At 34.8% G+C, this 14439-nt stretch overlaps 1 protein-coding gene and 1 non-coding gene across 3 annotated transcripts in view; both read right to left on the bottom strand.

Annotated features, from left to right (window-relative positions):
- The window catches only part of LOC107713526 (guanine nucleotide-binding protein subunit beta-2-like 1), an 8841-nt gene extending 1668 nt beyond the window's left edge, over positions 1 to 7173 (bottom strand). The window contains exons 1-7 of one of the 2 annotated variants that reach the window (XM_016519062.1): positions 6937 to 7173; positions 5788 to 5959; positions 5559 to 5706; positions 4189 to 4284; positions 3714 to 3824; positions 2816 to 2956; positions 1014 to 1124 (exon numbers count right to left, since the gene is read on the bottom strand). In XM_016519062.1, coding sequence (XP_016374548.1) covers positions 1014 to 1124; positions 2816 to 2956; positions 3714 to 3824; positions 4189 to 4284; positions 5559 to 5706; positions 5788 to 5959; positions 6937 to 7045 — 888 coding nt within the window. In that variant the 5' untranslated portion in view covers positions 7046 to 7173. Of the gene's footprint in view, positions 1 to 1013; positions 1125 to 2815; positions 2957 to 3713; positions 3825 to 4188; positions 4285 to 5558; positions 5707 to 5787; positions 5960 to 6826; positions 6858 to 6936 lie in introns of those variants that run through there. The other variant, XM_016519069.1, reaches the window with a different exon arrangement.
- Positions 7174 to 7513: 340 nt separating this feature from the next.
- Positions 7514 to 7586, bottom strand: trnav-cac (transfer RNA valine (anticodon CAC)). Its single transcript has one exon. It is a non-coding gene; the product is annotated as a tRNA-Val (tRNA).
- Between the last annotated feature and the right edge of the window lie 6853 nt (positions 7587 to 14439).

Genomic DNA, 14439 nt, shown 5'->3' with positions numbered 1-14439 from the left:
TGCACTACGTGCGATTCACTGTACAGCAAATGCTGATTCTGTGGACAAGTGACCGATTTCAGCCGTGGCTTCAGCGTCTATTTTATAGTGTAGGGGGCTTCTAGAGAGCATTTGATTGGACAGAACGTTTGATGAGAAGCTGAAGTACGATGTGACGTCAAAAAAATAGTTGAGCCGTTTTGGCGGAAGTGACGAACTGCAAGCTTTGAATGCTTATATCTTCTAAATGCGAATTTTGTCACTGTTTTGGAGCACACTGCCTTATAGATAACCTTAAGACTAACATATTGATACTAACACCCAAAAAACTTTCATTTTGATTTCATGGGGACTTTAAGAGTTTTTTTCTCTCAACTGTTTACTTTCACTTTAGACATAACCAGCTGTGTTTATATGTAAACCTTGTGTGTTTTTGACAGTATTAGCGCAATCAGATGCGAAAAATAACTCAATAACTGTTTGACAGGCTTTTTAGTGTGTGCGCGCTTCAGGTGTACATGCTCAGAAAAAGTGCATGTCAGAACTAAATGAGGTTTAACCGGCAAGACATTAACCGGTGTTTGTTTTGGTGATTTCAAATATCAACATTGGCTACCAGAAATCACTTACTCTGCCTTTAAAGCACATGCAAATAATGCACTTTTGTGATTGTGAATAAGTGCAGTGTCCCGTGAGTTAACATTTGATGTGAATGTATGTTGCGTTTTACAGTATACTTAGATGGAGGCGGCAGAACTGCAAATGATAGAATGTGCCCTGTAGCATGATACTACGATATTTCTTCAAAAGCAGATCGTGGAGACATTTTAATCGTCCACAATCAAAAATCATGTTATCGCACATCTTATATTTAAGATTATCTATAACAAACAATGCCATCGATCACCCAGAGATCCAGCATCCAAACTGATGCTGATTATCTGCAGAATAAGCTTGTCACACACACATACACACGCACACACACACACACACACACACACGCGTAGTGACTGTGGCCTGCGGGAAGCTCTCACCTGTCCGTCAGCAGACCAGGCCAGAGACGTGCACTGGGGCGGCTCAGCCTTGCTGTTAGTGGTGATGACTTCCTGTCTGAGCTCATCAACGATGATCTTTCCCTCCAGATCCTGTGGAGAGACAGACAGACACGACAGTAATGAGAGAGAGAGAGAAGAGTGACTGGGGTGCAAATGAACACCAAATCAAACCATCCAAAGCCAAATATACATATTTACTACTCATATTTTGAGTAGACTCAAAAAGTGTAGTGCACTTATAATAAAAATCTAGAACAAAATCAGTTTCTGCAGTTATTTAATAAATGACAATTAGCACATGCTATTTAATCATCTCAATTACACAAAATTATTTTAATATATAATAAAAAACATTAGGTAGTGACACAAATGAATCGTTAAATCCGAGTCAATTGACAGTTTGAACTATTGGCATTTCAATTTTCCAACTCTAATGCCATCTCTCAAAATCACTGCAATACATGTTCAACTTAAAATTGAAAAAGATAGCATTATAGTAGGCTTTTTGCTAATAAACGTCCTACGTTTCTTATTTATTTGGTTATATACATGTTTACTTTGCCTATTTCCAGTTTTGTATACCTATTTAAACTTTATGTAAGTTATTTGTTATTTTATATTAGGCATAGCCTGCCCTATAGCATGGTGTATTTGTATTTGTTTTGTTAATAAAAGTTCTGTTTTATATATACGCTAAAGTGAGTTTGACGTTGTATTTTGTATTAACTGCCGCTAATTCAAAAGTGAAAGTAAAATGTGCACGGCGCTTTTAAGCTATTTAAAAGCGACGGAAAGCGAGGAAAAGAGGGAAAATTCAAACGAACTAAAAACGAACAATTGCTTTACTCCGAATTGCCGCTATTTCAAAGTGAATTCATTTTAGCGATTGAGTTCAAACTGTCAATTGACTTCGATTTAACAACTCAATTGTGTCACCATTTAAATTGTTTTTATTTGGTGATTTCAATTAACCATCACTGAAAATCAATGCAATGCATGTTCAAAATTGACAATGTTGATTAACTGAAATCACCAGTCAAAAACAACTTTTTTAACTGCTGACACAAATTAATTATTATGAATTAATGAATCAAAGTCTTGAACAGTTTGAACTGATTCACCCAAAATGGTTTGAACTTACCAAATTCATCTTTGTCCATTTTAAATCTAACATGTTTTTCAGTGTTGATATTTTGAAAACACTAGTCAAATATAACATGAAGTGGTGACAAAAATGAATTGTTAAATAATTCAATTTTCGAATTGGACACTTTGAACTGATTCACCAAAGGAACTGAATTAACTCTTATGCCATCTTAGCAATTGTATATTTAACATGTATTTCAATCTGTCACAAAAACAAATTCCTCGTATGTGTAAACATACCTGGCAATAAAGCTCAGTCTGATTCTGATTCTGATGATGCTCAATGAAGTGAGGGGCACAGTCACCAAGTATTGCAATGATTTCCAAAGTTGATTCATTGAAATCACCAGTTTAAAACAAAATTTTTAAGCGATGACACAAATGAATCATTAAATAAGAGTACATTTTTCATTTCATACTCACCAACCTAAATGGCATCTATGTTGCAATCATGTTCAATGTTGATTAATTGAAATCACCAGTTTTCCAATATGAGGTTTTCAACAAATGATGCTGATATTACGCCAATAAAAAAAAGCCAAATATTTGCTGACTGTCCACCACAACATAAAGCATCACCAAACTGCTAAGAACATGCTTTGATGTGTAAATCCAGTCATAAGAGCTGATGGTACCCAGATCTTGATGCTCGGTCCTGTGGCGGCACACAGCCAGTATCTGTTGGGACTGAAGCAGAGCGCGTTGATCACGTCACCACTGTCCAGCGTGTACAGATGCTTGCCTTCATTCAGATCCCAGAGCATGGCCTGTCCATCCTGAACACAGAGACACAGAGAACATCAAACCGTCATCTAAATGATAAAGCCATCTAGCATAACGAGGACACAGAACTGCATGAAACAATGCAAAAAAGTCAATATCAATCATTATCCTTTAAGATGAAGTTCAAATGACAGAAAATAAACTCAAAGACAGATTCTACAGGCTTCATCAGGGGTTTACAAACTTTTAGATGCCATGGACCAGTATTATTTTAGCATCACTGTTTTTGTTAATATATTCAACTTTATATTTTCTGTTGTGTGTATATATATATATATATATATATATATATGTGTGTGTGTATGTGTGTATATATATATATATACACATATACACACACACGCAAATAGTTTTAGCTAATAATAATAACCCTGCCATGGATCCCAAAATATGATCATCCTTGTGCGAGGGACACCCGACTTGAAATTTAAAGAGCAGTTATATATTTTCATATATAAAAATCCAATTTATACTGGGAAAATACTCAATACTTAATTTCTATTATGCTATATTATGTGTTTTTTCACTCATTAGTATTAGTATTATTTAACTATTTTATTTATTTAGTTTACTCTTATTTTTTTATTTTATTTATTTATTATTTTGCATTTTTTTCTCTTTTTTCATTGACTCCCATGTACTCCCTTGTGGGCTCCAGTTTGAAAACCTGGTCTATATGATTTTCTACAAGAAATGTGTCCTAGGTTCGGATTATGACCCTAAAACAGGACCATACACAGTGAATCTGACCTTTCCACCAGAGGCACAGAGGGACCCATCAGGGGAAACGGTGACGGTGTTCAGGAACCCAGTGTGTCCGATGTGATTGGTCTTCAGCTTACAGTTGGCCAAATTCCACACCTGAAAGAGACGAAACACTACGAGTGAAAAGTCTGTCCACACTTATGTTCCTCATGAACCTATAAAAACATGTTGATTTTAAAGGCTGATGCTTAAATGCTTGAGTTTAATGTTGTAGGGGAAAAAATTAATTGTATTTGTATGCATGTGTCCACAGAGCTGACCTGTCAATCCATCTTGATTTCAGATCATAAACATTAGGTTTAACAGTTTTACTCATGTGACTTGCATAAATACATTTTAGAACACTCTGAAATGTTACCAAGGAGAAAACGCAACATTGTAACAATCCAAGTCATTGTTTCAGAACAAAACAAATGATCTACATGCCTGAAAACGCCCTTAAACTGCACTCTACTCTCACCTTGACCATCTTGTCCCAGCCGCAGGAGACGATGATGGGGTTACTGCTGTTGGGAGAGAAACGCACGCAGGAAACCCACTCAGTGTGACTCTCGTCCTGAGGAACAACACAAACACCTCAGCTCAGACAACAACTTTAACCCTGTAAAGTCTAGTCTGTTTTTGGAATCATTTATTGAAACTGAAAGACAAAAAAAAAAAAGGTTTGCATTAGGGCTGGACGATATGGCCAAAATTGATATCACGATATATTTCTTAATTTCGGTCAATACGATATAATTCCGATATCGCGATACATATTGATATTGAATTATTGTCCAGCCCTAGTTTGCATATGTGTTTTTTGTTGAGTGTCATATTTGATCCATCGGGCTTTTATGGCTCGTATTGTCTGATACAGTGAGAATATGGAGGAAAAAAACAGCTCAGTTTAAATCAGAGGCCCAAACTGAGCAAAAATATGTAATTTGGTGCAAATACTGATATTTATATGATGAAATTCTGATGCTTGTAACAAATCAATGAGATCTTTATAACAGTATAACAGATCCTTACATAAAATGCTATAAATATCAGTCATCGCTCTATATCTCCAATAATATGTGACCCTGGAGCACAAAAGCAGTCTTAAGTCGCTGGGGTATATTTGTAGCAATAGCCAAAAATACATTGTATGGGTCAAAATAATCGATTATCGATTCTTTTATGCCAAAAATCGTTAGGATATTAAGTAAAGATCATGTTCCATGAAGATATTTTGTAAATTTCCTACTGTAAATATATTAAAACTTAATTTTTGATTAGTAATATGCATTGCTAAGAACTTCATTTGGACAACTTTAAAGGCGATTTTCTCAATATTTTGATTTTTTTGCACCCTCAGATTCCAGATTTTCAAATAGTTGTATCTCGGCCAAATATTGTCCTATCCTAACAAACCATACATCAATGGAAAGCTTATTTATTCAGCTTTCAGATGATGTACAAATCTCAATTTTGAAAAATTGACACTTTTGTTTTGTGCTCCAGGGTTATGTCTTAGTAAGATGGGATTTAAATGATCCAAACATATAATGCAGTGCAATCCAGTGCTGATTGAGAGATGAAGAAATAAACGCTCCTCAGAAGATGCGAGATGTTCTGGAGGCTTGGGAAGATCATTCCTCCGCTGAGGAACAGTGAAAATGAAGCTTCTGGAAACAAATGATCCTCAAAAGATCCTGATTTTTCTACAAAATGATTGATGGAGAATCAAGTGAAGCCGAGCTGCTTCAGTCCAGTAAGTGTTCATCTGGAAATATTACTGAAGTTATCCTGACGTTTTCTTTCACTGCTAAACCAACCTTATTTTCAACAAATCCCGGCCCTCACCTGAATAGTGTACTTGCAGACGCCCAGCGTGTTCCACAGCTTGATGGTTTTGTCCCGAGAGCCGGACACGATCTGCCGGTTATCAGCAGAGAAGGCGACGCTCAGCACATCTTTGGTGTGGCCCACAAACCGGCGGGTCGTGGTTCCGCTACAAACAGCATTTGAAGAGCAGAAGTGTGTTCGAGGTCATAAATGCATAGCATTTAAAGCATTTAAAGCCCGTACTCACGTGGTGAGGTCCCACAGACGCAGGGTCCCGTCCCAGGAGCCCGACAGAGCGAACTGACCGTCCGATGAGATGACCACATCGCTCACGAAGTGCGAGTGTCCGCGCAGGGCTCGCTGAGGAATGCCGTAGTTGGTCTCATCGCGGGTGAGTTTCCACATGATGACGGTCTTATCTACACAGACAAGAGCAGAGATGTTAGAGCAAGTCCTGTTCAAACAGAACAAACATGTGGCTTTATCAACCAAAACATCCCTCAAAAATTAAAAAAAGCCATTACATAACCAACTAATGCCAGAAAACATGCTTTTAAAAATGACTCATGCTTAAGATCAATACTTAAGATTAAATAGTTAAGGCAGAACTGAATAGAAGAATAGCAGTTTTTGATTTCTGAGTAAAATAAAGCAGTTAAAATTATTTTAAAATACTTTTTTACAACATAAAATATACGTGTTTTTAAATAATGTCAATAATAACACACACACACATATATATATATATATATATATATATATACACACACATATGTTACTATTGTCATTAATTCTATATAGTTACATTATATGTTATATCATTGTTATTATTTGAAAAAAGCGGCCTCCAAATTCATTCATATTGTACAATATTTCTAATTACTACATATATATATATATATATACACACACACAAACACACACTCACAGATATATTTAAATATATATATTTAAAAAAAACTTACAATTATTTTACAACATATAACAACACGTCTGTTGCCATTTTTAAATTAATAATAATGAATTTTTTAAAAAGAATTATTACAATCAAATATGAATAACAAGAATAAGACTGTTATTCAACAATATAAAGACAATTTAAAACATTTAAGTTTCACTGACTGCATTCAAAATCATCTGAAAACATTGCACATTTTGTAAGGAAGGCACCATCATTCTTTATTTTAAAAAAAATAACTTTTTTCTTTCATAAAAGTACCATGGTATTAGCAAGAACATGGTATCGGAGTATTACCATGGTATTTATTTAAGTTTCTTGGACTAACCATATATAAATACCATGGTAAATTATCATTCTGCACCATTCTAGTACTACTGCACCGCCAAAGTAAGACAGCTGTAGTAGCTGAGCGGTATAAACAGATTCATCTGTCACCTCTGGACGCGGACAGAATCATGTCCGGAAACTGCGGGGTCGTGGCGATCTGGGTCACCCAGCCGTTGTGGCCCTTCAGGGTCCCTCTCACGGTCATCTGTTCGGTCATCTCGGCGCTCGGTCCCGGTCGATGGTTGTAGATTGAGTCGGTCGGGATGAAGAGCCGCTTTACTCAAGTTTACAGTGCAGGAAAAAGGACCGGCTCCGCGCCGGAAGCACATATCCATGCCTGAGTGATTGCGCAGTGCATTGTGGGAGTTGTAGTTCGAATGCAGTTACTTGACGTCGTGTTTAAAAATAAAAAATAAGTTTTGGATTATGGATTTTAAAATAATAATTATAACAATAATATATCAATAAAACATAATATAAAATAATAATCATCATCATCATGACAAGTTTAGTTTTTGTTGACTCCAGTCAGTCAAAATCATCAGAAAACAAAGTACATGCATTTGTACTATAATATGACATACGGAATACTTCGGTAATGTTTCGTGCGTGTCCACAATTTATCGACTCTCATTTTCGTGTCTTCCGCTTAAGTGAGAAAAACGGGCAGAAAAAATACGGCCGATGTTTCCGCCCGGTTTCGAACCGGGGACCTTTCGCGTGTGAGGCGAACGTGATAACCACTACACTACGGAAACTTGCGTGGACGCGTTACACCGACTGTGGAGATTTTAATGGTCGTATTTGTTGTGAAATGGCGCCATCAAGTGGCGAACAACACAATGTACATGTCACTAAAGTAATGAATGACGTGTCTGAGAACGATGGAAAAATCATTTTATTTGTTCTCTGTTTATTTTTTTTTATTAATTTAAAAATCATATTTATAGTTTATTTTATTTTCATTTAACTAATTTTTTTTTTACTTTGCATAAGTTGTGCATATGCTGTACCTGTTTTTCCTCTTGTGTGATTATGTGAAAATTCCTGTAGATGCTCTTTAATGTTGTTTCTTGAATGTCCTGTTTCTTGAATTAAAAAAATAATAAATCAAATAAAAAAAGTGAAATTCACAACATTTGTAATAAATGTCCACAAGATGTCGCTCAAGATCAACAGCGGCTCCAGATTCAGAAAAATGTCTGAATCTGTCATGTATTAGGTACAAAATATCATTTACTTTGAGGAAACGTAACATAAGCACACGTTTCAAGCAAAACATTTCAGGTTTTGAAATGAGATATAGTGTTGAAAATTTAAAAAAAAATTGTGGCACTTAATTTTACTTTGCTTTTATCCTTTAGATCAGTCGTAACCCCTCCTTCCAGCGCTTTTTATATCCAGAAACAAAGCAGTGAGCAGTCGGGAGCGCCAGCACATCTGCGTTGAGATGGAGAGTTTGGGTCTCATGAAACCACACCGCTTTCATGCGCTGCTCTCTGCAGCGTCCGCTCAGCCTCGCAGACCGACCGCAGGCTTTCTCCAGCGCTCAAAGAGATGTTCTCTTCCTCTTCATTGCTTTCCATTTTGACTCATACCAGAAAAACTCAAAGGCAGGCTGGGGTTTACCTCAAACTCCTAGTGACTGGGCCATCTGGGAGCTTGCTGAGTTCTTAACAAACGTTACATGGAAAGTAGTAGGCTAATGAATAGCATTGTTTGCAATGGTGAAAGTGAAAAAGAAGTTATGCTGATTTGCAAAAAAGGCCTAACATTAGGCCTACCTAATTTGATTCCAACTTACAAAAACATGTTAAGTGAAAACGTTCATCTTCTGTGAACGTCCAAAATTTCAAAAACATTCAAAACGTTGAACGTTCCATTTTAAGGAAACATTTTAAGATGTTCTCTGAACGTTCTGAAACAAATAGTAACATTTTTTAAAAATGTTAGTTGAACATCCTAAAATGTTTCCAGAAAAAATGTTCCACGAACTATATATAAATATATTTTTTGTGCTAATGTTTAGAGAACATTAGAGACCAGATAACTTTGAGTGAATGTTCTATTAACATTACTGAAAGAACGTTTGTTCATAACTTTGAGAGAACCTTGCCAGAATTGTCCGAATTCAAACTTTCCACCATGTACAGTTTTTTGAGCTTCAATGCACTTATCGATATAACAAAAGCAGTCAAATGTCAAAAGTTTTGGTTTAAAGACAAAAAGAAGTATTCAAAATGTATAATTTAACTTACAAACTGCAAAGGAGTGAAGAAAGTGGAAATCAGGATTAGGCATCAAATAATATCATTCATGTGAAACTGGGCTGAGAATTGAACAAACAGTTGTAATCTGCTCAGATTCAGATAGGAATCATGTGTTTGTGTCAGTTTTTCTGCTGATTAAGGGAGAATACAAGACTTCTTCACCTTACAAATGGTCATCCAAAGCAAAAAATGCTATGAAATGCATCATATTTTGTGGGAAAGTGAGACGTGTTCGAGCAAAACAGACTATTTTTGGAATTAGCACTGAAAATGAGTAAGAAACAAGTATTAATTTCATTCAGCAAATATGATGCAGGGTGGTGTGTTGTTCTGTTGTGCATGTCAGAAAGAAAACGTTCATCTTCTGTGAACGTCCAAAATTTCAAAAACATTCAAAACGTTGAACGTTCCATTTTAAGGAAACATTTTAAGATGTTCTCTGAACGTTCTGAAACAAATAGTAACATTTTTAAAAAATGTTAGTTGAACATCCTAAAATGTTTCCAGAAAAAATGTTCCACGAACTATATATAAATATATTTTTTGTGCTAATGTTTAGAGAACATTAGAGACCAGATAACTTTGAGTGAATGTTCTATTAACATTACTGAAAGAACGTTTGTTCATAACTTTGAGAGAACCTTGCCAGAATTGTCCGAATTCAAACTTTCCACCATGTACAGTTTTTTGAGCTTCAATGCACTTATCGATATAACAAAAGCAGTCAAATGTCAAAAGTTTTGGTTTAAAGACAAAAAGAAGTATTCAAAATGTATAATTTAACTTACAAACTGCAAAGGAGTGAAGAAAGTGGAAATCAGGATTAGGCATCAAATAATATCATTCATGTGAAACTGGGCTGAGAATTGAACAAACAGTTGTAATCTGCTCAGATTCAGATAGGAATCATGTGTTTGTGTCAGTTTTTCTGCTGATTAAGGGAGAATACAAGACTTCTTCACCTTACAAATGGTCATCCAAAGCAAAAAATGCTATGAAATGCATCATATTTTGTGGGAAAGTGAGACGTGTTCGAGCAAAACAGACTATTTTTGGAATTAGCACTGAAAATGAGTAAGAAACAAGTATTAATTTCATTCAGCAAATATGATGCAGGGTGGTGTGTTGTTCTGTTGTGCATGTCAGAAAGCATTTCACAGACTTTTGAAATCTGGTTCATTTTTATTTCTGGAACCAAAGAATCACGAGCGTGATTCTTTCTCTTATGAAAGTTTATAGCATGATTTGTGAAAATTTAACTATAAAGAATGACATAGCATAGACTAGGTTACGGGCCTGGTAGTCAAAGTGTATATGTCTGGATTAGTACTGCAATATGTTATGCATACTCTGTGTGCATGCAAGAACTACCACAAATGCATTGTATGTAACAGTATATGCTGTGTTGATTAATATATCCAAGAATTCAATGCACATTGCATTTCCAATATGATGAAAGATAGCAATCTCATTAATGACTCATTATATGACTGCAAAAAGAAATTTTTAAACATTGGATTAAAAATGCAAAATACATTTTTTAAAATAACTTTTTCCAATTTAATTTATCTTTTGGTACAGTCAAATAACTCCCTCATAACGCATCTCTATTATGTTAGTGAAACACGTTGAGACAGTGAGTGTAAGTTAAACACGCGCTCTGAAAACATGACGCTTCTGAAAGGTACAATAGAGTTAACGAGCCAGAGGAAACTAGAGACTCACTATGAAGTCAGTTCACTGATAAAGAGCTCAAAGGTCCAAAAACCCCAAACATCACATCAACCTCAAACCCACATAAAACATGCAACAGAAGGGTGATATTTCACTAGACAGATAGATAGATAGATAGATAGATAGATGATTTGATAGATGGATGGATAGATGGATAGATGGATAGATAGATAGATGGATGGATGGATGGAGGGATGGATGGATGGATGGATGGAGGGACGGACGGATGGATGGATAGACGGATAAACGGATCGATAGATCGATAGATGATAGAGGATGGATGGATGGATGGATGATAGATGATAGATGATGGATGGATAGCTAGATAGATAGATAGACGGATAAACGGATGGATGGATGGATGGATAAACGGATAGATAGATAGATGATGGATGATGGATGGATGGATGGATAGATGATAGATGATAGATGATAGATGATGGATGGATTGATGGATGGATGGATGGATGGATAGATAAATAGATAGATAGACGGATAAACGGATGGATGGATGGATGGATAAACGGATAGATAGATAGATAGATAGATAGATAGATAGATAGACGGATAAATGGATGGATGGATGGATGGATGGATGATAGATGATGGATGGATAGACGGATAAACAGATCGATAGATAGATAGATGATAGATGATAGATGATAGAGGATGGATGGATGGATAGCTAGATAGATAGATAGATGGATAAACGGATGGATGGATGGATGGATAAACGGATAGATAGATAGATGATGGATGATGGATGGATGGATAAACGGCTAGATAGAGATGGATGATAGATGATAGATGATGGATGGATGGATAGATAGATAGATAGATGGATAAACGGATGGATGGATGGATGGATGGATAAACGGATAGATAAATAGATAGATGATAGATGATGGATGATGGATGGATGGATGGATAGATGATAGATGATGGATGGATGGATAGATAGATAGATAGACGGATAAACGGATGGATGGATGGATGGATGGATGGATGGATGGATAAACGGATAGATAGATAGATATGCTCAGATGTTCTTTAGCAGTAGAGCCGCTGTGAAGAGCAGCAAGACTTCTGACCAATCAGATTTCTCTAAATAAAAAAAAAAAGATTTCCTGAGTTGATCACTCGCATCCTCTGAGGAAACTGAAGAAACAATGTAGCGCTCTGTGGGCTTCGGCCCATTGTGACATCATCAGTCGGGGACACTGTCGTCATGGGGACGCTGGTCTGAAAAAACGCCACACAGGAAATTTCCTCACAATGGCCTTTGTAATCTTATCAACTCCACCAAATACACTCAGACATTGAGTCAGGAGTCTTTTTAAAGTTTGGTCCCGAGTGTTTTTTCTTTCTGTTGGGCAGGGAAGGGCTGGAAGAGAAGATCCCTGGGGGGTTAATTATTAGTTGGGATCTGACAGCACATTTCCTGCGTCAAAATATTCAACACCCTCTATTGTTTCACAACATAATGATAACAAATCAGCCACAAGGTCCCTTACTCAAGAGCCCAGTCTTTCACACACGAGTGTGTCGTCGCTCACGATTATCAGGATTATCAGGATTATCAGTGTCACAGACTGGGAATATATATTAATCACCTCCAAATAAAACAAGACAAATGTACATCAAAAGTGCAAAGATTTCAAAAGAAGAGAAATACAGAAGAAAAATCTGTATTTCACCACAATCAAAAGAAAGAAATTATATTTTGCTTAAAGATATACTGTATATACAGATTTTATTTTATTTTTACAGGAATCTAATAAAAATTACTACTAAAAATAATGTGAATTACAAAAACAAAAATACTGGACTCAAATACAAATTTGGGAAAATATGTTTGATTGTCATGTAAATAATATTAAAATGCTAAATAAATAAATAAATAAAATCTTGGTCTTTCATATTCATCACTCAGAATATGCTTTCGTTTTTATGATTTGTACACAGTGGGAGATTGTGTGCTACATTTAATTTATGCTTATTTAAATGAAATAAAAATGATGAGTCATTTGACTAATTTTATTTATTTATTATTATTTAAGTTTTACAATAATCTAATAAAAATGACTGCTAATGGGAATAAATAATACAGTGATGCAAATTTTGGGGAAAATATGTTTACAAAATAATAATAAAAAAAAAATAATATTAAAATACAACAGCAATAATAATATGGAGTGACATGTGACCTGGACATGTTTTCGCAATTTTCTAGCTTCAACAATGATGCTTAACAAGTTGACATACCTTAACTTGACGCAGTAGCTTAACATTAGATGTTGACAGCCTCTTAAGGGATATAAAAGTGCATTGATGTGGGTCTATATGCAAAAGCACTAAACGAACAGCACTTTTAAGGGTCAGTGCTCGTCCATTACATTCAGAGCCTTCACCTCAGGCCGATTCAGACTCTGTGTCTGTTTGTCTGACGCCAGACAGCAGCTGTACTCAAGTCATGACATCTAAAAAACACAAGACAGCTAACATACATGAAGTGAAGATGATGGGAAATGTAATGTAATGTATAGGTAACATGCCATCACTTGACTACATGCATCACAAAACAATACTTCCATGTTTCATTTATGCCTCTGTAGGTTTTTAATGTTAATATTAATATAAATGCATCCGATGACCATCATGAGTTGTTTGATTGTTTTTAATGATGCACTCATATAGATTCACAGATGTGAAATAATAAATCATCACACACTACAGCATTGCGGACATCATAAACATCACATACAGTCCACTGGAAGAAAATGGATAGGGTTGCACAGATAAAAAAACAACAACAATACGTCAGTGGAGAAAATAACGTACATTATGAAAGATCAATATATGGCCTTTGAAGCCATTTGAAATTCATTTATGATCTTTCTGAGAAGTGAAGATTGTGCTTGAAGCAACAGATGAGTAAAGGGAGGTACAAAGCAAATGTAAAGTGGAGGTGTGCCTCCATTTGAAATGTTTAAACATTTAAACGGTGTGTTAATGTTGATAATGTTTTGTCTGTGTTAAAATGGATACAAGGCATTTGTTTAATGTTTTTAAAATCTGTGTTTAAAATCAATAAAACAACATTTATAATATAAAATTATTTTAAATAAATACAACTAATTATAATAATAAACTATTTTAAAACAAAACAACCAACCAAAAAACAATAAAAGTATGTATAATAAAAATATTTTAAATACTATAAATCAATACAACTATTTATAAATAAATCTAAATAAATAAACAAACACTTTGTTTTTAAAATTTGCCGTTAAAATCAGTAAACAATTTATAATATGAAATTATTTTGGAATAATATAAATTAATTAATTATAAACAAATTATAATACATTATTTGAAAACAAAATAAATAAATATACAAATAAACCTGGTTAAAATCAATGTAAAATTATGTATAAAAAATATTAAATAACAATTAAATACCATTAATTAATTAATTAATTAACAAACAAACAAACAAATGAATTAATGAATGAACAAACAAACCTGGTTAAAATCAATGAAATATTTATAATAAACTATATTAAATACTATAAATAAATAAACCTGGCTAAAATCAATACTTTTA

Source organism: Sinocyclocheilus rhinocerous, unplaced genomic scaffold (genome assembly GCF_001515625.1).
Source record: "Sinocyclocheilus rhinocerous isolate Xijiao unplaced genomic scaffold, SAMN03320098_v1.1 scaffold1937, whole genome shotgun sequence".
Taxonomy (NCBI): Eukaryota; Metazoa; Chordata; class Actinopteri; order Cypriniformes; family Cyprinidae; genus Sinocyclocheilus; species Sinocyclocheilus rhinocerous.
Note: the sequence above shows the minus strand (reverse complement) of the source record. Positions and strands in the feature narration are given on the sequence as shown.